Source organism: Haematobia irritans, chromosome 3 (genome assembly GCF_050003625.1).
Source record: "Haematobia irritans isolate KBUSLIRL chromosome 3, ASM5000362v1, whole genome shotgun sequence".
In the NCBI taxonomy this organism is placed as follows: domain Eukaryota; kingdom Metazoa; phylum Arthropoda; class Insecta; order Diptera; family Muscidae; genus Haematobia; species Haematobia irritans.
The window spans coordinates 52,845,698-52,869,351 of NC_134399.1; the positions used below are offsets into that span (position 1 = coordinate 52,845,698).

General features: G+C 32.9%; 1 protein-coding gene across 4 annotated transcripts in view; it reads right to left on the minus strand.

The window, feature by feature from the left end:
* The window catches only part of Smr (nuclear receptor corepressor smrter), a 240,298-nt gene that overhangs the window by 193,676 nt on the left and 22,968 nt on the right, over nt 1-23,654 (minus strand). For 2 of the 4 annotated variants that reach the window (XM_075302319.1, XM_075302321.1), the window contains exons 2-3: nt 18,782-19,830; nt 15,672-15,871 (exon numbers count right to left, since the gene is read on the minus strand). In XM_075302319.1, the coding sequence (XP_075158434.1) occupies nt 15,672-15,871; nt 18,782-18,979 (398 nt within the window). In that variant the 5' untranslated portion in view covers nt 18,980-19,830. Of the gene's footprint in view, nt 1-15,671; nt 15,872-18,781; nt 19,831-20,047; nt 20,130-23,654 lie in introns of all 4 variants that reach the window. The other 2 variants (XM_075302317.1, XM_075302318.1) reach the window with 2 other exon arrangements.

Sequence of the window (23,654 nt, forward strand, 5' to 3'; positions counted from 1 at the left end):
AACAGAGCACTGTAAAGAGTTAACAGAGGTATTTTCTGTCCTAACCAATGACAGATTTATTTTTTGATCACCAGGAAAAATACTAAATGGTCTTCCTGACCAATTTACTTTATCTAAAACTAAACCACCCACTTGTGGCATTGTCACTCACAGCTACATCCACACATATGTCTAAAAATTTTGCAGAAAATTGAGTTTTTAGGCAAAATTTTTTGGGAGGATGGGACTCCAGTGGCCATTGTGTCCAAATGGACAATTGTCCCACTATGACCCATACACCTAAAAAATGTTATCCAATATCGATAGAGCTCTTCAAGCTCTTTCATATGGTGTATGGGTCATAGTGGGACAATTGTCCATTTGGCCACAAAGGCCACTGGAGGCATCCTGTCCAGAATTTTATAAAGAATTTTATTTTTCTCCAAAACTGACCGGCGGATCTAAAAATTTCTATCCAACACCGATAGAGCTCTTCATGCTCTTTCATATGGTGTATGGGTCATAGTGGGACAATTGTCCATTTGGCCACAATGGCCACTGGAGGCATCCTGTCCAGAATTTTATAAAGAATTTTATTTTTCTCCAAAACTGACCGGCGGATCTAAAAATTTCTATTAAATATCGATAGAGCTCTTCATGCTCTTTCATATGGTGTATGGGTCATAGTGGGACAATTGTCCGTTTGGCCACAATGGTCATTGGAGGCATCCTGTCCAGAATTTTACAAAGAAATTGATTTTTCTCCAAAACTGACCGGCGGATCTAAAAAATTCTATCAAATATCGATAGAGCTCTTCATGCTCTTTCATATGGTGTATGGGTCATAGTGGGACAATTGTCCATTTGGACACAATGGCCACTGGAGTCCCATCCTCCCAAAAAATTTTGCCTAAAAACTCAATTTTCTGCAAAATTTTTAGACATATGTGTGGATGTAGCTGTGAGTGACAATGCCACAAGTGGGTGGTTTAGTTTTAGATAAAGTAAATTGGTCAGGAAGACCATTTAATATTTTTCCTGGTGATCAAAAAATAAATCTGTCATTGGTTAGGACAGAAAATATCTCTGTTAACTCTTTACAGTGCTCTGTTAGCTCCTTTATGAAGCTCTGTTAACTAATTAACAGAGCTCTGCAAAAAAATGGTTTGTGTCTGTACTAATTAAATTCGGAATTTATCTTCACGCACATAAAATTTCGTGGAAGTGAAAATTATGTGAGAGAATGAGCACAATCTTCTTTGGGGAAAATTCTTCCAAGCATATAATATTTTTGGGCTCAAAATGTTTCCAAACATATAATATGTTCACATAAAACAAATATATTAATGTTTCGGCAGTTTCCAATAATATATGTGCTTCCTGCAAAATATGTTTGGAACATATGTTAGAGAAGCGATTTTTTTTTAGGGTGCGTAAACTACTGTATGGTATTTGATACACATTTACCACGTATTTTACTACACGTCAAGGGAGCCACCGTGGTGCAATGGTTAGCATGCCCGCCTTGCATACACAAGGTCGTGGGTTCGATTCCTGCTTCGACCGAACACTAAACAGTTTTTCAGCGGTGGATTATCCCACCTCAATAATACTGGTGACATTTCTGAGGGTTTCAAAATTTCTCTAAGTGGTTTCACTGCAATGTGGAACGCCGTTCGGACTCGGCTATAAACAGGAGATCCCTTGTCATTGAGCTTAACATGGAATCGGGCAGCACCCAGTGATAAGAGAGAAGTTCACCAATGTGGTATCACAATGGGCTGAATAGTCTAAGTGAGCCTGATACATCGGGCTGCCACCTAATTTATTTAGAAATTTTGTTGTAGGTTATTCCGATTTAAAAGAACGTAACTTATCGACACGCCTGCTACTGCTGCCTATTGACTTTTTTCATAAATCAACGACAGCCATGCCGACAAGCTAAGGTAGAGTAGAAAATGAAATATAACTCTGTGGCAGGATTTTCCTCAGTTTTGTCAGTTGCAAGTACTTAATTAGTTATTTTACAGTTTTTGGTCACAGCAATTTGAAAACGCTTTGTATTCAAACATTTTTCATATGCCTGCAAATTATGCAATTTGCTTTTGACTAAAAATTTAAAAATATTATTATGTATTATAAAAAAATCTAAAATACTTTAATATGACGTTTTTATGTCATAGGATATAAAAACAGTTTTTAAAAACAAATATAAGGACCCTGTAAGTATTTTTGACATTTACTACGTTTTATACAAGTATATTGCATTTTCGACGTTTACAACTTTTCGCCAGCCAGCATAAAACCGAAAATATTGCTACTCGGACCATCTCTGGTCAAAAGTTAAGAAACGCAACTATATTGCCAAGTATAGAATTTGATTGTTATTAAGGTGGTGTTGGTTCGTTTGTTAATCAATATTGTTATTTAGGGTAGTCTTTCGAAATGTCTAGCGACGAGTGCAGAATTCCTGACCTTGATAAATATGTCATTCAATACGTTTGTATTAAATTCACAAAAGCGCGCATAATTGAAATAAGAAATAGACTCCCTCCAAATATTACTATTTCCAAATTTATTGTGGACAAATTTATTTTCTCCTCCGAAAAACATATTTTGAAATTTGAAAGTCATTGCTGATCATAATAAATCGAATGAAAGTAAAATTTAAAAGCCGTAAAATTTAAAAATGCTTCAAATCAATACCCAAAACACATCTTTGGAAGTTTTGTTTTCTTTTTAGTAGTACATTGAATTTGGCTGAAATAGTTTTTCTGATGGGAACTGGAATTTATAATATATTTTTGGTACCTTTTGCCCTTCGGAAGTTGGCATCACTGTCACTTGCCTTGCTTAATGGTTCCAACCCCAAAGTTTTAATTTCCATTCCAGATTATCATGCGTACTATGTTCGATTTTCGAGTTGAAACCCATTTTATTTTCTCCATTACTTTTCCTTAAATAATCAAGATTATATATGAAATTGAACTTATTCCTGTAAAGTCTTGTCGAAATCTAAAGGAACAAGAAACTGCGCATCAATTGATTTAATTTATATGCAGTATATTGAACTGTTTTCATAAAGTAACCACGAAAATTTCAAGGCGAAAAGCGAACATAGTACTTACCTTTAGATTGGATTTCCGTGAAGTTAAAATAACTTTATCTTAGCGGAGATACAAACTGAGCTATGTTCAGTTGGTATAACAGCTCAGCTAAATAATGAACATAGCTCAGTCACGTACGTAGGAAAAATGAATATTAAATAAAATTATGATTTTTTAATACAAAAACTATTGTCAGCAGACGAAGGTAAAACAATATAATAGGAATATGTATGAGGTACTGAACAAATTTAAAGATTTACTGAATATCTCACATATTTGGCCAAAAATTCCGTTATAAAACTGAAAGTCTTATGGGCATGGGGGGAATATACCAAGCACTGGTGGAGACAGCACTCCACGAGTAGAATACGAATCAGAAATCGGTTTATCCGATTGGTTAACAGTTTTTCAGAAAATTGGGTCTTAAGCTGAAAGCCAGTTTTTAGTCTTGGGCCACTGTGCCAAAAATCGGCATGGGGGGAATATACCAAGCATTGGTGGAGTCAGCTCTCCACGATTAGAATACGAGTCAGAAATCAGTTTATCCGATTGGTTAACAGTTTTTCAGAAAATTGGGTCTTAAGCTGAAAGTCAGATTTTAATCAGATTTTAGTATTTGGGTCACTGTGCCAAAAATCGGAATGGGGGAATATACACTATTGTGAGTACTGTTTTTCATTCTTGCTATGTATTTAAGAGAGCAGGTTATTTGAAATTGTTTGACTTCTGTTGTTAGTTCACTATTTGTAAGTTAAAGTTAGAAATACAATGCACTCACGGTAACGTGAACTAATTAACCCTCTAATGCCCAAGCCCGCCTAATATTAAAAACTTATTTTAATTGCACGAAGAAAATTAATAATTAAAATTCACGAAAAAGCCAAACTAGATCACTCAAAAGTTTCGTAAGTGTATTTGAAATTATATTTGGCATTATGAATCTGCATATAACGCAAAATTTCATGTTTTTCAGCATTACGGAGTAGTTAGCGGTGTTCTTGTTACCGCGAGTGCACTGTATAAAAATAGTCGAGTATGTATAAAACGAGGTAGATAAACAATTATGTGTATGTACGTCGCACGATAATGATTTGATAAATAATTTACTTTTGTTCTCTTAGTTGAATTCCCGACATTCAATCACTAGCGTGAGCCTTATCATAAACGCGCGCACATCTCTGCGACAATTTTATAGCTGAATAACATTTTACAAACTTTTGTATATAGACCTAACTAGTATCAAAAAAATAATCATAGGGATATTCAAATAAAGATCGCAATTGCTCTACGTTTTCTTAAATATACATACAAATTTTATAAGAAAAACATATAGAAATCAAAACTAACTGCGTATTTAAATCAGGAGTATGCTCTTTTCATTTGGCGTTCGTTTGGAACGATTGATTGATTGATTGGTGGAATTGCCAACAAATATTAGTTTACACTCATTTGCTTTTTCGAACAACTCCAACATAAACATGTTTTGTTTACTCCAATTAGAAAAATCAGATAGTGACATTTTCCTTGATTCCTTCAAATTTAAATAAAAATCTTTCCAAAAAAAAACCGTAATAGGAAGGCAGTACCATTTTCGCACGTATAATTTTTAACAACTTGATTTCAAAAGTCACAGTTTTAGAATGACCATGAAGGAGTTATGAAATCAAAGGAGCAAACATTTTTACGGCTTTTGGCAGAGACGTTATTTACATAAAAACGTTCAGTTGAGACGTTATTTACATAAAAGCAGTCTCAGTGTACAGCTCTCAACTTGTTTCTCAAAGCGGAGAAGAGAAGCCCTATTCTCTAATATTTAAAATTAGATTACGATCAAATGCAGATTCGTTGTAAATCGCTCCAATTACAGCAGCCTGTTGAGTGCTGCATTTAAAATAACGAATGAGAAAATGAACATTGTTCTCTTTAGTGGCGGCGAAATTTTCAGTATAAAGCAGTCTTCCACTCTATTGAGTATTTTTTTATTTCTCACTAACGGGACCATGCTCTAATTCTAATAATGATTCGGTTTTCGCTTGCCGGTTACTATGCATCATTTAAAATTACTTTTTTACATGGCACAGTGGCTCAAATACTAAAATCTGTGTTAAATGTGATTTTCAGCCTAAGACCCATTTTTTCTGAAAACCCGTTAACCAATCGGATAAACTGATTTCAGATTCGTATTCTACTCGTGGAGAGCTGTCTCCACCAGTGCTTGGTATATTCCCCCCATGACGATTTTTGACGCAGTGGCTCAAATACTAAAATCGGACTAAAATCTAACTTGTGTTCATACATATGTTATTTCTATTATATTGTTTTACCTTCGTCTGCTGACAATATTTTTTGTATTCAAAAATCATAATTTTATTTAATATTAATTTTTCCTACGTATGTGATTGAGCTATGTTCATTATTTAGCTGAGCTGTTGTACAAACTGAACATGACTCGGTTTGTGTCTCCGCTAAGATAAAGTTAGCTTTAACTTCACGGACATTTAGATTGGAAAGTTTACGTCATAAATTAGTTAAGTGGTGTCACTATATCCCCACTAATATAACCAAAGAGTTAAAATCGGAAACCAAAAACAAAAAGTACAAAAATGTCAACTTTATCAACCATGTAACAGCTACATAGCACAGTGAATAGTGTGTTGGCTTACGATTACCCAACCAAACCGCGGCTCGATTACCCAACCAAACTACTTTACAGCGAAAAGCAAATGGTAAACGATGTTTGTTTATCTAAAATTTCGTTTGGGAGGAAAGAATTATTTTTTTGCAAGTATGAGCAGTTTTATTGTCAATTAAAAAATAATAATTTCGTTTAATTGCCCAACATCTAAGGCAATCAACTTTAATGTATAAGAATATAGATATCCATGACCAGTCGTAAGAAGTAAGATAAAACTCAAAGTATTTGGTGCGCTAGCTCTTCACTTTTTAATTTAGTGTAAATTCTGTTTCGTAAAATGAATAATTGATTACCTTAATAAGTAATCTTTATCGTTTTTAATAAAAGCATTTGTTTCGTTGAAAATTGAAAATTCTTTCATAACATTAAGATAAACTAGAACATTGCCATAAAAAAGCGTTCAAAAGGCAGATTACATAAATCCGAGATCTAAATATATCAGTAAAATGTCTTTAAATAAAATACCTAACAAATGTGCGCCATATGTTTTAATTTTAATGTCATTCACAAACACAATTACACAAAATACATTTATTTAAAGCAAAAAATTAATTTGCATAATTGTAGAATTTGTAAAAAAAACGTTAAAGGAGATATAAGCAAATTAAGAAAAATCAGAACAATGACACAAAGTCATCAGCACCAACATATATATGCTATACGAAATAAAAAAATATATAATCTATTTTATTTAAAAGTAGTTCATTGGCTGAATATGCATATAGAAAAATAAAGCATTGCATACACAAAAAAACGTTTGTTCGTCACCTAATGAATATTTATTAAGAAAAAATTAATAAATAAAAACATAAAAAACGTTTGAATTTCTTTCTAAATTCAAATGTGGTAACATATTAGTTATGACGATTTCATGTGGGTTTGATTAAAAACTCGTGTGTTTCTCTCCAAGTCTAAACCACATTATCATTGTCTCATTTCTATTCAAATCGTATACACACTTATATACATATATTATATATACACATCATTTATTTATAATTAAACAAAAAACAAAGCCAACAAGTTCAATTCCGTTATGCATACAAATGAATTCGTAATAAGTTGTTATCGAAAAAAATCCATAAAATGATCAAAAATTAATTCGTTATTCACATTGAATTATTGCCGGCTTCCATCAGCCAACCGGAGAAGTACCCGCCAAAAAAACGAGACAAACGAAAAATAAAAACAAACACTTATGGATTAAAATATGAAAAATATTTTTATAGCAACTTTTATTCATATTGAAAATGATCGATGGATTGGAGAACGTGTAGTACATATGATCGATTTATATATTGTAGATAATTTTCTAACTTTATTATAATATCAATTCAACAAGAGAACAAACAAAAGGAAATTTAGGGGTTACTTGATCCCGGCAGATATATTTCATCCTAAAGCTTTGGTACACTCAGAAACCAGCATTACTGAGAGGGGATAAACCGCCGCTGAAAATGTTTTTTTTTGTGTTTGGGCGGTAAATAATACATTTTTGGTTAAAAACAACTGTAAAAACTATTATATGTTGTTGCTTCTAATATATTGGTAATTGTATATTTATATATGAACATCTTTTCGAACTGCGTTTATTTTTATTCCCATTCATGAGGCAGGGCGCTCACATGAAAGATCTTTGATTATTTCACGTCCACATTGTATCTAGTCATTGTACTTCTCCCGACATCCTGGGATACTAGCACATTTTAACGCAAATTTTTATTTGTGTTAAAATGTGAATGTTATGTTTCTATTTTTAATGCCTCCCAATTGTAACATTATGGTGAAGCAAATTCTATGGATTTATTGTTCTCTCATATAAGGTGGGTATAAAGTTCAAGTTTAGCCGCTAAAATCGCAATTTCTTCACGATTACTCTTCTTAATTAATCCATTTTAAAGAATAACTTTATAAAAAGTTGCTTTGGGTTATTTCGCCATCAAGTTATATTAAAATTTGCATCAAAGGCGTATAATTTTCTACTTTTTTTACTGACTTATTTTTGGTTTTAGCGGCTAAACTCGAACTTAGTACTCACTTTTAAGTCACATCCACATCTGATGATATGAAATTCCTTTCGTGTACCCTATAATTTGCGATAATCCTCACAAAGTTTTAAAGGAAGTCTCTTTGGTGTCCTATGTGCACAATTTTGTACGAAGTTAGTTCCTGGCTTCCATTATAGAATCTATCTAATGGATCCCAGTCCCAAATGTGGAATACGGAATATCTTTGTCCAAGAATTATTTATTACAAACTAGTTTTGGAAATTAAAAAAGTAGAATTTTTATATTAATGTATTACTTATTCCTTTACAGTTTATACGAAGCAGTGTTGAGTGAGAAGAAATATCTATTTTGTGTAGTTCTTTGAGTAGTTTGAATTAATTTTTATTTGAATTTGATTTGAAAAATAAAAAAGATAATCTTTGCATTCTGTATTTAAATTTTATGAAACCAAAAAAAAAATTTTTGGTCGAAACAGCGATTGTAATTTTTTTGGTTTAACCATTCACAATTCAAATATTTTTGTATCTTTAGAGTTGAGGTAAAGGCGGAGTTAGTGAACCTCTAAAATTTCAAAACCTAAATTCTTATCTAAGGTGATGGTTATTTTATCAGTAAAGTTTCATTTCAATGAACTTGCAGATGTACACTCAGAAATTTGAACGTCGTAACTACAAGTAAATTCCCTAATATTGAATGGTTCAAAATTTTACTCACAGTTAGTTAAATTTAACTATTTATGAACAAAATTAACTCAGTGGAAGTAAATTTAACTTACGGGCATTACCAGCAAAATGGTTAAGACCTCCCAATGACTTCGTAAATGGGCTGAAGTAAATATAATAATAGGGAATACGTATTTTCTCGAATGTACGAAGAGTTTCTCAGCGTTTATTTAAGGTGATGGTATTTTATCGGTTAAGTTTCATTTCAGTGAACTTACAGATGTACACACAGAAAATTGAACGTCGTAACTACAAGTAAATTCCATAATATTGAATAGTTCAAAATTTTACTCACAGTTAGTTAAAATTAACTATTGATGAACAAAATTAACTCAGTGGAAGTAAATTTAACTTACGGACATTACCAGCAAAATGGTTAAGAGTTCCCAATGAGTTCGAAAATGGACTGAAGTAAATATAATAAGAGGGAATACGTATTTTCTCGAAGGTACGAAGAAGTTTCTCAGCGTTACTAAACTTTTACTGTGCAATATTACGAAGCCTAGTTGGACACGAAATTTCCATTTTTAGTATAAATAAACTAACGATGAATGTCAATTCTAAATATCGTTAAGTGGATCCTCCCCCTTGAACATTAATTTCTTTTGTTTTGTAAAAATGTATTGCTTGGTTAATTTTTTACTTCTGAAGAATTAAATTTGAACTTGACAAAAGTTAAAACAAATAACTAACCCATAGGAAAATGTTGAACTTACTATGTTGAACTTACTTCTTTAGCGACATACGAAGTTCAATATTAACACTGGTTAGTTAAAAATAACTCGCTAATGGGTTCACACTCTTCTCTGAGTGTACAATTTTCAATTTTAATGCCCTGTTGTACTTTTTAACTGCAGTTCACAAAATTATATCATCTCATAGAAGAAAACATTAACTAAAAGTAAATAATCAAATCATTGGCGCCAAATCATGACCATTTTAACGATGCAGTAATTCATTCTTACTATTTTTGGGAATCGTACGAAAATCTTCTTTTGCTTTAGTTCATATTGAACTTATGTGTACGGTCATTGAAGACATACTTAAAAAAATAAGATTTTATTAAGCTGTGGAAAATTTCGATAAATATAATAAAATTTAACTACAAGCAAATAAATTGTTTCCAATAAAAATAAGTGAAATTTGACGTTAGTTTAACTACGGAATTTTTTTTTCTGTGCAGACATTGAAATTTAATGAATAGAAATGCGCCCAATCGTGTAGTTTTGATACAACTTGGTCTTCCCACAATTTAAAGCACTTCACTATTAGGAATGACCGTAATCGTTTCGAAATCTAAATCAAATGTAACATTAGTATAGACAATGTCTATACTAATGTTGTTGTTGTTATGATCACGTAATTGATAATTTTTTATTATTTTAAATAATTATAATACATTGATATGGCTAATCTTATCACAAATATATAAGGCATATACTTAAGTCCACAATAAAATAAAATAGCCAGATAAGGTTTATTGTACATACTTTTACCACTTATGTCGTTTTTCATTGGTACTTGTCAAGATTAGATAGAAAAAGTAAACACTAAACTATTATTTTACAAACCAATCGTAGTATTAAAAAAAATATATATATATTTATTTGTGCAACGTCTAAATTTATGTTATAGTCTTAAATTAAGTCTTTTATAGAAAATCCGTACCATAATTTTTAGTCATAGCAAATATTTATATGTGCAAAATTATATTTTAGTTATATGTCAAAATAAAATTAAGATAGTTTGATTAACTAATACGATATAGTATTGCCCTTGTTTATTAGAACTTGCTGTAATCGGTGAGGTATAAAACATACCAAGTTTTTCAGAGTTGCCATATCGATTTTTTCCCAATCCGCCGTAGTTGCAAACTTCAGTTCTTTGGGTGTTGTATATTGCTTGGACTTCTCAAATATCTTAGCGGATAATATGCCCCAGAGATCTTCTTTAGATCGAGGCTTAGCGCTGGCCAGTCCAGTAAAGGTATATCACGAGACTTAAAAAAGTTTGTTGTGAGGCATGCAACATGGATGGGAACATTATCTTGTTGGAAAGTCCAAACTTCACCATATAACTCATCTGCAAAATCTATTAAATTGTTCTCCAATAAATCGACATATATCTCTGCGTTCCTTTCAGTGGGGAAAAAACATATTTTAGATTTTCCTCGTGCTCCAAAAGCTGATCATACCATAAGAGATCCACCCCCGTGGGTGCGTTTATAGCAAGTTTGATGAGGGTACCAAGAATGTCGCCAATATTTGTGATGGCCATCAGGACCATCCAAATTAAATTTCTCTTCGTCGCTAAATATAACCGTTTCGAACTCTTCGTCCAAAAACGTGTACTTTTCTGCAAAAGAAATACGGGCATTTTTATGGTGTTGTGTTACCTGCGGTTTAGGAATTTTATTTTCGTATTTTAGTTCTATATCGTACTTGATAATTTGCTGTATTCATTGTCTAGTCACATTCAGATTCAATTCTACTTTTATTTCTCTGCAGCTCATATTTTTATTGGCAGCAAGTTAGCGAATATCTCGCTTTGTCCTTTGGTCAACGGTTGTTATGCGCCCACTGCATTTAGCACAACCATAGTTTGTAGGATTTTTTAAAAAATTGCTAATCGTATTCCGGTGTCGATTTGTCGCCGATGCAATTTCTCAAATTTTTTGCCAGCTAGTTCCATTTCGATCATTTTTCTGCGTTCTTCCTCTAAAAGTTCACTTCTTCGAGGCATTTTTCACTAAAGATTAAAAATTTGCACTAAATTTCTTATGAATACATAAAAAGAACATAAATGTAACTCACCCACAATCTATATTTATTATTCACAACGAAACTGTAATGTGCACTCTTCAGCGAAAAAAATGTAAATGATGTACAATGCATACAACTGTTTGCTATTGAACTTCTAACTTTCATTACAATTTTCATATAACGGTACATTGAATTGGTGTCTAGCGACAACATCGCTAATGATAATCATAGCATAGAGGGTGATAAACAACGTTAAAAAGAAAAAAGTTAACTACTGTTATTTTCGCCAAAATGAGAAATGAAACAATTTTTGCACATATATTTATTTTACAGAGGTATATTTGTGTCGATAAAACTTTAGATCGCATATCAAAATTGCAAAAATATACATTTTTATGGGCAAATTAAGGAATTTTTATTTGTCACAATTGTCAATTAAACATTGGCGTAGCTAGCAACATTTTCGTAAGGGGTAAAAGCTACACAAAAAAATTCTGATTCAATCACGAATTAATTTTTCCAATTATATTTTTAATTGAAATGTCGTCAATAACAGAAATGATAATATCAATTAAAAAATTAATTAAAGGTCAATTAAAAATTAATTGAACAAATTAAAAAATTAATTGATACTATTATTTTTTGTGATACTTTTAACTTTTATTAATTCAGAAAATAAAATCTCTAACCTAGTTTTATATTTAACAGGTTGGCTGATAAGTCCCCGGTCTGACACATAGATGGCGTCGCTAGTATTAAATGCATATTATGTTTATATAGTACCAACCAAATGATTCGTGTCAAAATTTGACGTCTGTAAGTCAATTAGTTTGTGAGATAGAGCGTCTTTTGTGAAGCAACTTTTGTTATTGTGAAAAAGTGGAAAAAAAAGAATTTCGTGTTTTGATAAAATACTGTTTTCTGAAGGGAAAAAACACGGTGAAAGCAAAAACTTGGCTTGATAATGAGTTTCCGGACTCTGCCCCAGGGAAATCAACAATAATTGATTGGTATGCAAGTGGTGAAGAATGCAAGAGTGGTGAAATGAGCACGGAGGACGGTGAACGCAATGGACGCCCGAAAGAGGTGGTTACTGACGAAAACGTCAAAAAAAATCCACAAAATGATTTTGAATGACCGTAAAATGAAGTTGATCGAGATAGCAGAGGCCTTAAAGATATCAAAGGAACGTGTTGGTCATATCATTCATCAATATTTGGATATGCGGAAGCTCTGTGCCGCGCGAACTCACATTTGACCAAAAACAACGACGTGTTGATGATTCTGAGCGGTGTTGGCAGCTGTTAACTCGTAATACACCCGAGTTTTTGCGTCGATATGTGACAATGGATGAAACATTGCTCCATCACTACACTCCTGAGTCCAATCGACAGTCGGCTGAGTGAACAGCGACCTGTGAACCGTCTCCGAAGCGTGGAAAGACTCAAAAGTCTGCTGGCAAAGTAATGGCCTCTGTTTTTTGGGAAGCGCATGGAATAATTTTTATCGATTATCTTGAGAAGGGAAAAACCATCAACAGTGACTATTATATGGCGCTATTGGAGCGTTTGAAGGTCGAAATCGCGGCAAATCGGTCCCATATGAAGAAGAAAAAAGTGTTCCACCAAGACAACGCACCGTGCCACAAGTCATTGAGAACGATGGCAAACATTCATGAATTGGGCTTCGAATTGCTTCCCCGTATTCTCCAGATCTGGCCCCCAGCGACTTTTTCTTGTTCTTAGACCTCAAAAGGATGTTCGCAGCGAAAAAAATTGGCTGCAATGAAGAGGTGATCGCCGAAACTGAGGCCTATTTTGAGGCAAAACAGAAGGAGTACTACCAAAATGGTATCAAAAAATTGGAAGGTCGTTATAATCATTGTATCGCTCTTGAAGGGAACTATGTTGAATAATAAAAACGAATTTTGACAAAAAAAAAATAGTTTTTCTTTGTTAGACCGGGGACTTATCAGCCAACCTGTTATAGGTATGTGCCTTACATAAAGAAAGTCTACATACTTAACTTTTCTTCACTTCAAGAAGATGGCTTCTAGATGTATAAATATTCATGTGTAGATAATGCCTACCACCTAATGGAGGCATTTTTTATCAGGCACATGATTTCTATATATGGAAGGTAAGAACTTCAAATGGAAAAAATGAACAACTGGTATGAGTCGTCTGATGTTGAACTATAGGGGGAATAACAGAAAAAAAGTTCTTTAAAAATAGCAATGTTTAGCATTTTGTTATATTTGGTATAGAAATAAAAATTATGTAGAGCCACGATAACAAAATTTAATCATTACGTTTTCAAAGACCTTCTTATCAATCAACATAGGCAAATGAAACAAAAACTACAATTTTTCAGGTCAAACGCCTGCCTTGGAACAAGGCAAATATGTTTTCGGTTATGATATTAAAATATTTAATTTTTTACAATGTAGAAAACCATTGGTGCCTAAGCTAGGGTTAAAGCATAGCATGGGTGCAATTATTAGGTGCCTTTTTAGATAAATTTGGAGCCTTTTCAAATTGTTAGACAATCTGCATTTTAAAATAGTTCGAATATTTGTGGTCAAGAAATCACGATTGTGCAGATGTTTATAAATTTGCATAAAAATATACGAATGAAATCACGATGAATTAAAAGATAACTTAGATGCGAAGATTTTGACCTTCATTTAAAAAATGTAGTATTCTACCAAAGAAACGGTAACTTTACAATGTACAGTTGTAAGCAGTGTTGCCAACTCCCCAAGGCCAAAAAGCACCAAAAATATATTATAAATGCTCTACTAAAAAAAACTTCCGAAGATGTATTATAGAATTTTTGTGTATTGAATTTGTAATTTTATGAAGTTATGAACCGCGATTCAAGTATACACCTTGATCAGTATTAATGATTTCATCCAATTCATTTTGATCAGTAATGTCTTTCAACTTCCAAATATTAATATATGGAAGGAGTCTATTTCAGTTGTGCGTGCTTTTGTAAACTTAATACAAACGTTTTTAATGACATCTTTATCAAGTTCAAAAATTCAGCACTCGACGCTAGACTTTTCTACAGAATACCCTAAACAACAATATTATATTATCAATTAATAAAGTTGAGATTCTTAAGCTCTTGAAAGTCTAATCCAAATTTTTGTATCAATTAAACTTAATACTGTTGAAAATGAAAAAAAAAAAAACACCAAAAGCACTAAATGAAAATGTCAAAAAGCACCACGGTGGTGCTTTTTAGAAATCAAAAAGCACTAAATTTGGTGCTAAAAGCACCAAGTTGGCATCACAAGTTGTAAGCCAAGCCAATCTATTTCTATATTATTTTCAGTTTTCATATCGAGCATCGGCTTAATTTAACAGCTAATTGTTCTTACTAAATTATTTGTAATCAGATCACGGTTACCATACGAGTAAAAAATAATCTACCAAAAATTTAAGAAGATTGCAAGCAAAATAAAAAAAAAAAAAAAACAATTTTGAAGTTTCCATTATCGTCTAATAGTCCGCTTCGACCAAACACCAAACAGTTTTTCAGCGGTGGATTATCCCACCTCAGTAATGCTGGTGACATTTCTGAAGGTTTTAAAGCTACTCTAAGTGGTTTCACTGCAATGTGGAACGCCGTTCGGACTCGGCTATAAAAAGGAGGTCCCTTGTCATTGAGCTTAACATGGAATCGGGCAGCACTCAGTGATAAGAGAGAAGTTTGCTAATGTGGTATCACAATAGAGCATGTCTAATTTAGCCCGATACATCGGGCTGCCACGTAACCTAACCTAGAACGAAATTTAATATTTTGTAAGAAATTTACTAATATTTCGATAAGATTCTCTTGAACAAGTTTTTATTCCATATGAATATTGCAACAAAACCATATTTTTTAACCCTGGAAAGACGTTCTTATTTTTTATACGCTAACGTCATGGTTCATCATTTTGACTAGAATAAAACAGAAATTTATAAAATGGTTGAAATCGTATAATTTTAATTTATCATTTCCCAATCGACTAAAATGCATTTTAGATCGAAAATTAAATTACGCGTCGTCATTTTGACGCACAATGACTGTCTAGGGTTAAAATTGACTAATTCTTGAAGAATTTGTGTAAAATATCAACATGACGAATAACATGTTGCCATCAATATCCACAAGGGTGTCAATGAGTGCTGATTAATTTCACCAACATTATGATGAATTTTATGGCCCCAATATAAAACATTTTTAGTTGTCGATGCCGGTGAAGCTCTGCATCGGACTTGATAACCATTACAGCGCGTTGGATAAATTTGAGCAACTCTTGTAAATACTTTCTTTTAAAGAAGTGTGCTACCATTAGGGATGTATAATTTGAAGGAGATATTTTATTATGCTTCATATCTTACCTATGAATTGGTGATGCACCAGCTGAGAGCCGCTGTTGTTGCTGATAGGCTGACATATTTGCTGCAGCCTGTTGCTGCTGTTGTTGTTGTTGTTGCTGCTGTTGTTGTTGTTGCTGCTGTTGTTGTTGCTGCTGTTGTTGTTGCTGTTGTTGATGCTGAGACTGTTGTGTATGATGTGTGGGTGGTGGTTGTTGCTGCTTCTGAAAAATAATGTTGATTAAAAATTAAATAGTAATCTTCAAAACACCTCATATACAAAAGAAACAAAGAAATGCTATTGAAACATTTGAAAAGGAAATCGAACGAAATCCCACATGGAATATTGTAAAGGATGATTTTTTAGTTATTATCTGTTTGGCAAGAGAACGAAACTGTGAAGAAAATTTCTCTATGATCATAGACCTTATAATACATACATGATCCACTATTCTCTTTAAAAAAAATATGTCAGTTCCAAAAATTAATTTTCTGACATTTCGTTTTGATCTTTTCGTAAAGAGTCAGTCCCAAACATTAATTTTCGCGCATTTGCTTTTGTGTTGTTCGTAAAGAGCAATGCTGCTCAAAATTAAATTTCGTAATTTTGCGGTGTGATCACAATTTTTTGTTCAAATATGAACTTTTAATATATTAATTTATTTATAAATCCTCTGGTGCATCATAAACGGTCCAATTTTGTGTAAAATTGGCAAACTACAAAAAGGAAAACGAAAGAGATTGTAAGCGTGTTCTTATTTTTCTCGATTATTCTTAATCTTCGGAACTGTCAAACATAGTTTGACACCAAGTTTTTTGTCGTGTCGTCGTATCAGCGGATCAAAAAACAAGCGTCATCGATGAAAAATGCGATTAGCGTGAAAATATATTTCATTAAAAATGTAGTTTTGTGTTGTTTTTGGTACATGGACGATACGAAATTAATATTTTTCGTGAAATTCATTTTAAATGTAAAAAAACCAACTTTTTTCTGCCAGTTCTCGATAGTTTGTTGGTACGTTTTTTTCAAGTTGGATAATCGCCAAAAAATCATACGTTGCCGTTATGTTACGGCTGCGCTACTTTTTTAGATGCATAACCAGGCCTTCACCCAGTTCAGTCCTCTGCCGGCTTTACGAAACGTAAGGAAAATAGGATTTATAACAACTGTCTTTTTATAAATGTTTTCATTCCATTAAATTTTTTGGGAGACAATTTGAAATTATAACTGCCGATGACTTTATAAAGAATTTATCCAAACAGCGCTTCGACCGCAACGTCGGAAATACCAAAGCTGCAGGCATTGTGCGACATATATACGGTTAGGTGTGTGAAGATAAATTCGTATTTGAAATTTGCAGCAAAAACCTTAGCCGAGACAAAAAACCAGCACCAAAAATATTTTTCAAATTCGAATTTAGGATTTCAAATTCGAATTTGGATTTAGTATTTGGCTTATTATTTAAAAACTAAGCCGCGTGCGATATAGAAGCTATGCTCATTGGGCTTGAGCTCAGATTTCATAATCAAAAAAGTCCTCATTAGAAAAGTATTTGTGAAAAGCGAAAATTTGAAAACAAAATGTTCAACAAATTTTTCACAAATACTATTCTAATGAAGACTTTTATGGGTAGCCCTTTCCAATGAACCTGGTCTCTATACCGCACGCGGCTTAGTTTTAGCCCACGTGCCGCGTGGGATATAGAGACTAAGCTCATTGGAAAGGGCTTGAGCTCAGCTTTCATAATCACAAAAGTCTTAATTAGAAAAGTATTTGTGAAAAGCTAAAATTTGAAAACAAAATTTTCAACAAATTTTTCACAAATACTATTCTAATAAAGACTTTCATGGGTATGAAAGCTGAGCTCAAGACCTTTCCAATGAACCTAGTCTCTATACCGCACGCGGCTTAGTTTTAGCCCGTTTTAAAAATTTTTTCAAAATTTTGTTTTCAAATTTTCGCTTTTCACAAATACTTTTCTAATGAAGACTTCTGTGATTATGAAAGCTGAGCTCAAGCCCTTTCCAATGAGCCTAGTCTCTATATTGCACGCAGCTTAGTTTTGGCACAGTGGGCCCGTTGTAAAAATTTGTTGAAAATTTTGTTTTCAAATATGTGGACTGACCAAACCAACGTGGAATGGAAGTAGAAACCGAGATCTACTCAAGCACATAATTCATGTATTCCAGACCCGCTGGGGAGCCGAGATATTGGCCACTTTGTGTTATGGCCCACTCAGCAAACAGTGACTGCTGTCCCTTTTTCAGCAGACTTTCTGCTGTTTTAGCAGACTTTTCTGCTGTCCCTACTAACAAATTTCTTTGGGTGTATCTTTTGTGGAGCTATGTTAAAGCTCATGTCTAATAGAGCTCGACTGAAGAACCGGCATTCGGCCAAAATTCGATAATCGGTCACGAATCGGCCTTTGGCAATAAGAGGCCGATAAACCGAAGCCGAAGGTTTTTGAATTTATTTCACATCGAATTGTCCCAGTGTATAAGAAATCCTTTTTTGTCATTATAATATCAAACTATTGAATTTGGAATACTAAAAAGTCTGTTAGTTCTAAAAGAATATTATAAGACATGGATGTACAGAAAGGCATGCTAAAATTAAGGAATACCAGGTTAAATAGAATTGTTATTCCTGCAACCTGCAAGATCATATTATATGAGAATTATTTATGAACCGTATGGTCGATTGAAGTCCTCCAATGATTGCGAAAAAGAAAACGTGATACCATCATAACGTAATGCTTACATTAGATTAAATCTGGAATAATGGTCATAATTTGGTAAAAACCAAAAAATTCTGTTTACAATTTCTTCCTTATCAATGAGGATTTTTTTGGTCCACGGTTAGGAGATACTCGTACCAAGCCATTTTAACCCCACCGTCTAAATGCCTCAAATGGTTTTACTTTAACTCTGGAAAGCCTTTTTGGAATAATCGTGTATATCATCTGATGTACCAATTTATCTTCACTCACAAGACTTCAATCTCCCCAAGGGATGGTGTCGATTGATCGAGAATGACATAAAAGGAATTCTATGCTATGTAGTTGTAGAACAGAAAACCCGGGGATGAGAGGGCTATAAAATAAGGATATCATTAGTTTTTGTTTTTAACAAACCTCATATGATGAGGGTCCATTATCAGCAGATTGTTTTTGTTGTTGTTGCTGTTGCTGTAAATGATGATGATGATGAAGTTGTTGCTGATTTTGGTGATGCTGATGTTGATTTTGCTGTTGCTGTTGTTGACTTTGACCACCATTAGGTGGCTGCTGAGGACCACCAACCTGTACTGATGAACGTATGGCTGCTTCCATTTCATGCCGAAATTTATAGAAGATATTTACTCTATTAGCCGATCAAGCCTCATCATTGCATTATTATCGAATATATCATTACTCACAACACATCACAGCACAATATTTCATTTCTTTACTTAATTTTTTTAGCAAGACCTCACACAATTTTCATGTGAAAGTAGAGTTTCGAGGCGGCCCTACTATAGGGAATGGAATTTCCCCCCCCTCTTTCGCACTTTTTTACTTGAAAACGAGTTATTTATATTGATTGCAACACATTTTCCAAAACATTTATTCCTTTAATTTTTTGCTCTGCTTTTCTATTACTTGGTTTGGGGGATGTGATTATTTTTTTCATTTAAGGATAATAATTTTGTAAACCCACATATAGGTTGCCAACAATATTTCTTTTTTTTTTGGTATAATAATATTTAATATTATTTTAGATTTTTTATGTAATTATGTGCTTTATAATTTACATTTAGAGAACGACGTTCCATGGGGATTCATTACACTTAAATTATTTTCTTTTTTACAGCTTGAAGCCTTAAAAAACTAATTGCATTTAGATTTTCTCTTTTTTTATTTACTAATATTTAAACCACTTTTCAAAAATTTTCTTAAGATTCTGATTTAAATATTTGGATTTTAAAACTATATTTTTTATATTTACTTTTTCTTTAATAATTTATTTTGCATTTATGAATTAAAGATGAATGATGAATTTATTTAAGAACACAAGTTTTCTCCAGTAGATCAAATAATTTCCACATTTTTCTCTCTTTCTCAAGGATATACCCAAAGAACAATTTGATCTTAATTTCTTTCTTTCAAAAACATGGAGAGATTTCATTAACTATTTTCACATCCTGCAACGAGAGAGAGGGAGAGAAATAAATAATAAACAAAATTAGAACTCATAGAAATTAGGATCGGATTGTGTCAAATTTTTATCGGATATCCGCGACGCAATCACACCACGATATTAAATCTTGCGAATCATGCTTTGCTTATTTAATTGTTGCTCTTCGAAATATTAACGCGACAATCCCTTATTTTGCATTGATGTTATCTTTTCCGCCTTACATCCATTCAATATTAATTTTTTTCTATATTGAAATCATGAATTGGTTCTCAGCATATATTAAACTTCATTTCAATAAAACATCTGCAAATAAAATAGAATGGTAAAAGAACATTACTAACATCGTCTGCAATTATTTTTATTCAATACAGTTTTAATAAACTACCGTAGCATATAGAAATTTTTAAAAAATATCAAGTTAGCATCGAGAAATAAGGCTATCTGCTACTAACAGAAACATATATTTTGAATTCGTCTTGAATAGGAGCCAAATAATCTGCGAAGATCCCATTAACTGATAAGCTTTACTTGCACTTGTTGCTAAATGTATATAATCGGTTATTCGACTGTTTGCATGAAAATCTAGAAAAGTCGAATAGAAAGAAAAGTCTGCTAAAACAGCAAAAAGCCCGCGGAAAAAGGGAAAGCAGTCATTGTTTGCTGAAATAGCAAACATTGTCTGCTATTTTTTAAACTCGATTACACAAATGGTGTTTTCTTTTCTTGTAAAAAAGCGCACTTTTTTTGCATTTTGCCCGGAAAATGTATTTTTTAGGTTCTTTTCTAAAAAACAGGCAAAAGTGCAAAAAGGCTTCGAATTCTGTTGTAAAAATAGTGCCACACATAGAGGCAGATTGCGGGCATTTTCAGCATTGCCGACAAACGAAAGTGATGCGATTGCCCTGTTTGCATCTTTGAATTCTTTTCTGCCCGCTGAAATGATAGGAGTTTTTTAGGTTGCTGGCAAAATTTTAAAAATGGGCATTCTGTACAGACAAAATGAAGGCAAACAAATTTTTTCAGAAAAGAAAACACCATATACATGTTTTAGTTTGGCTGAAATAAATAAAAATGTCAACTTAAAAGCTATCCTAAAATAATTAAAACAATATTTTATGAATATTGCCCAAAAATCTGAATATTTATCAAAATGGCACATAACAGCAAACAAAATGTTTGCTGATCGTATTTAGGAGCTTGTAAGAATATTACTGTGCAAAAATATACCAAAAACTACTTTCGATTCTTAAATATGCGTTGGCGAAAAATGTATAACCTAAACATTTTATAATTTGTTGTTCATTAGACCCTGAAGTATAAAAATATAACAGTAGACATCGATTGTTGCTTTTCACAGACTTTTTCTACACTCATAGAAAAAAGTCTGATGTTAATAGCAAACGCTATCTGCTGTTTTCCAGGAAACTAAATGCTACTGTTTTTTTGCTAAAACAGCAAACAATCTATTATTTTGGAACAGCAGACATTCTGCAGAAAAGGCAGTAGTTGTCTAAAATTTTCTGCTGATCCAAATAAAATTATAAAGTCTCTCCAGTTAAATGGACAATAGTAAAATGGTACGCATTATACAACTTCAAACGTTAAAAACAATTAGTATTTTTTGATTATGCAATAACATTTGTGAACAACCAACCCTTTTCAGTAATTTACATTTGAAGGTGGGTATTAAGTTCGAGTTTAGCCGCTAAAATCGCCATTTTTAACCATTACTTTTCTCTAGTTACTGGATTGCATTCGCGTACTTTTCAGCAATTTTAATCAATAAAACAAATGAAATGCACTTTTACTCTCTTGCCAGTTTTTACTGGATAATTATTGCTAGAAAAGTACGCGAACAGACCTATTGTTGGTGAAGTCAGTTTTGATAAATGTCAACGTCGATATGGCAAATGCCAACGCCATCACAGCATCACTTTTAAACTTGTTCCCAATAAGCACAAGCATTGGAGAAATGCTTATATTCAATACGCTTTCATACATTTTTTCAAAGAATTAGATTAGAATTCAATTTGAGAAATTGTTGAGAAAATCGGGTACTCAACAAAAAAACAGATATTACCCTCAACAGTAGAATTCAACACGTTAGCAACAATTTCTCAACATATTATCAACAACTCTTCAAACTAAATTTCATTTTAATGCTTCAAACCTATTGAACAATTTGTTGAAAGCAAGCAATTTGCAAGGCCATTTGAATTAATGCTGAAAATGCGATTCACTATCAAATTGATATGGCGTTACCTATGAAAAATGCTCATCCTTGTGTTTGTTGGGTTGTTTTGGAATATATTTTCCAAAATTTCTTTTAGTACGGAGATTATATTTGATAAGTATTGTATTTGTCATTTAAGAAATTTACCATTCCTTTTATAGCCCTTTTGTTTTTAATAATTTTTAGATTGGAAAAAATTATTATAACCTAACCTTCATATATGGGAGCAACCGTCGTGCAATGGTTCATGCCCTCTTTGCATACAAACGGTAATGGATTCAATCCCAGTTTCGACCAAACACCATAAACAATGCACTAAAAAAGTATTTTTATTTGCGGAAAACAACCTTAGGTATGATAGCTTAATTAGATGGGAAAATTTTGAAACTAATAAACGGACCAAAAATAATAATCAAAACAAACACCATAAAGTTTTGAAACGGTGGATTGGTGAATTACGAGGGCAGTTCGGAAACTTCTTAGCCTAGCACAAAAAGTGCGGTATACACAGAAAAAGGTTAAGTGTTTTGGAAACTTCCATCTCTATTATGAACACATATTAAATTTTGTTTCGATCTGGCAACTCCTTCATATAGAAACAGGTGTTCAAAAAAGAGGCATCCGCAATTTTTTTTACAATGGAAAAATTAGAAATTCATAATGATATGGCGAATGTGTTAGGTGAAAGTGCTCCCTCATATGCAACAGTTGAAAATTGGTTTGCTGAATTTAATCGTGGTCGTACAAGCATTGAAGATGAACCAAATAGTGGACGTCCAAAAACAGCAACAACAACAGAAATTGTAGCCAAAGTGCAAGATATGGCATTAAATGATTGTTAACAGTCGATCAAAAACGCATAAGAATGTACATTTCTCAAGCTTGTTTGGACCGTTTTAAGCGAAATAAAATGGATTTTAATCGTCGTTTCATAACTGGTTATGAGACAGGGATCCACCACTATACTCCGGAGACAAAAGAACAATCCAAACAATGGACTGAAGCTGGAGCAAGTGCCCCAAAGAAGGCAAAAACAATTCAATCGGCTGGTAAGGTTATGGTAACGGTTTTTTGGGACTTCAAAGGTATTTTATTGATTGACTATCTGCAAAAGGGTAAAACAATAAATTCGGAGTACTATTGCATTCTTTTGGATCAATTAAATGTACAAATTCGAGAAAAACGTCCTGGCTTACAACACAAAAAAATAATTTTTCATCAAGACAACGCACCAGCGCACAAGAGTGTTTTAACAATAGCTAAAAACAACGAATTAAAGTAGGAGTTGCTTGACCACCCACCTTATTTTCCTGATTTAGCTCCCTGTGACTTGTACTTGTTCCCGAATCTAAAAAAAATCCTTGCTGGCAAGCGTTTTACCTCAAATGAAGATGCAATTACAGTTGTAAACCACTATTTTGAAGACCTTGAGGAAAACTATTTTAATCAAGGGATAGAATTGCTAGAAAAGCGTTGGACTAAGTGTATTGAAGTTTCAGGAGATGATATTGAAAAATAAAAATATTTTTGAAAAACTAACTATTCTCTTTCATTGATAGGCTAAGAAGTTTCCGAACCGCCCTCGTATGCTTCCC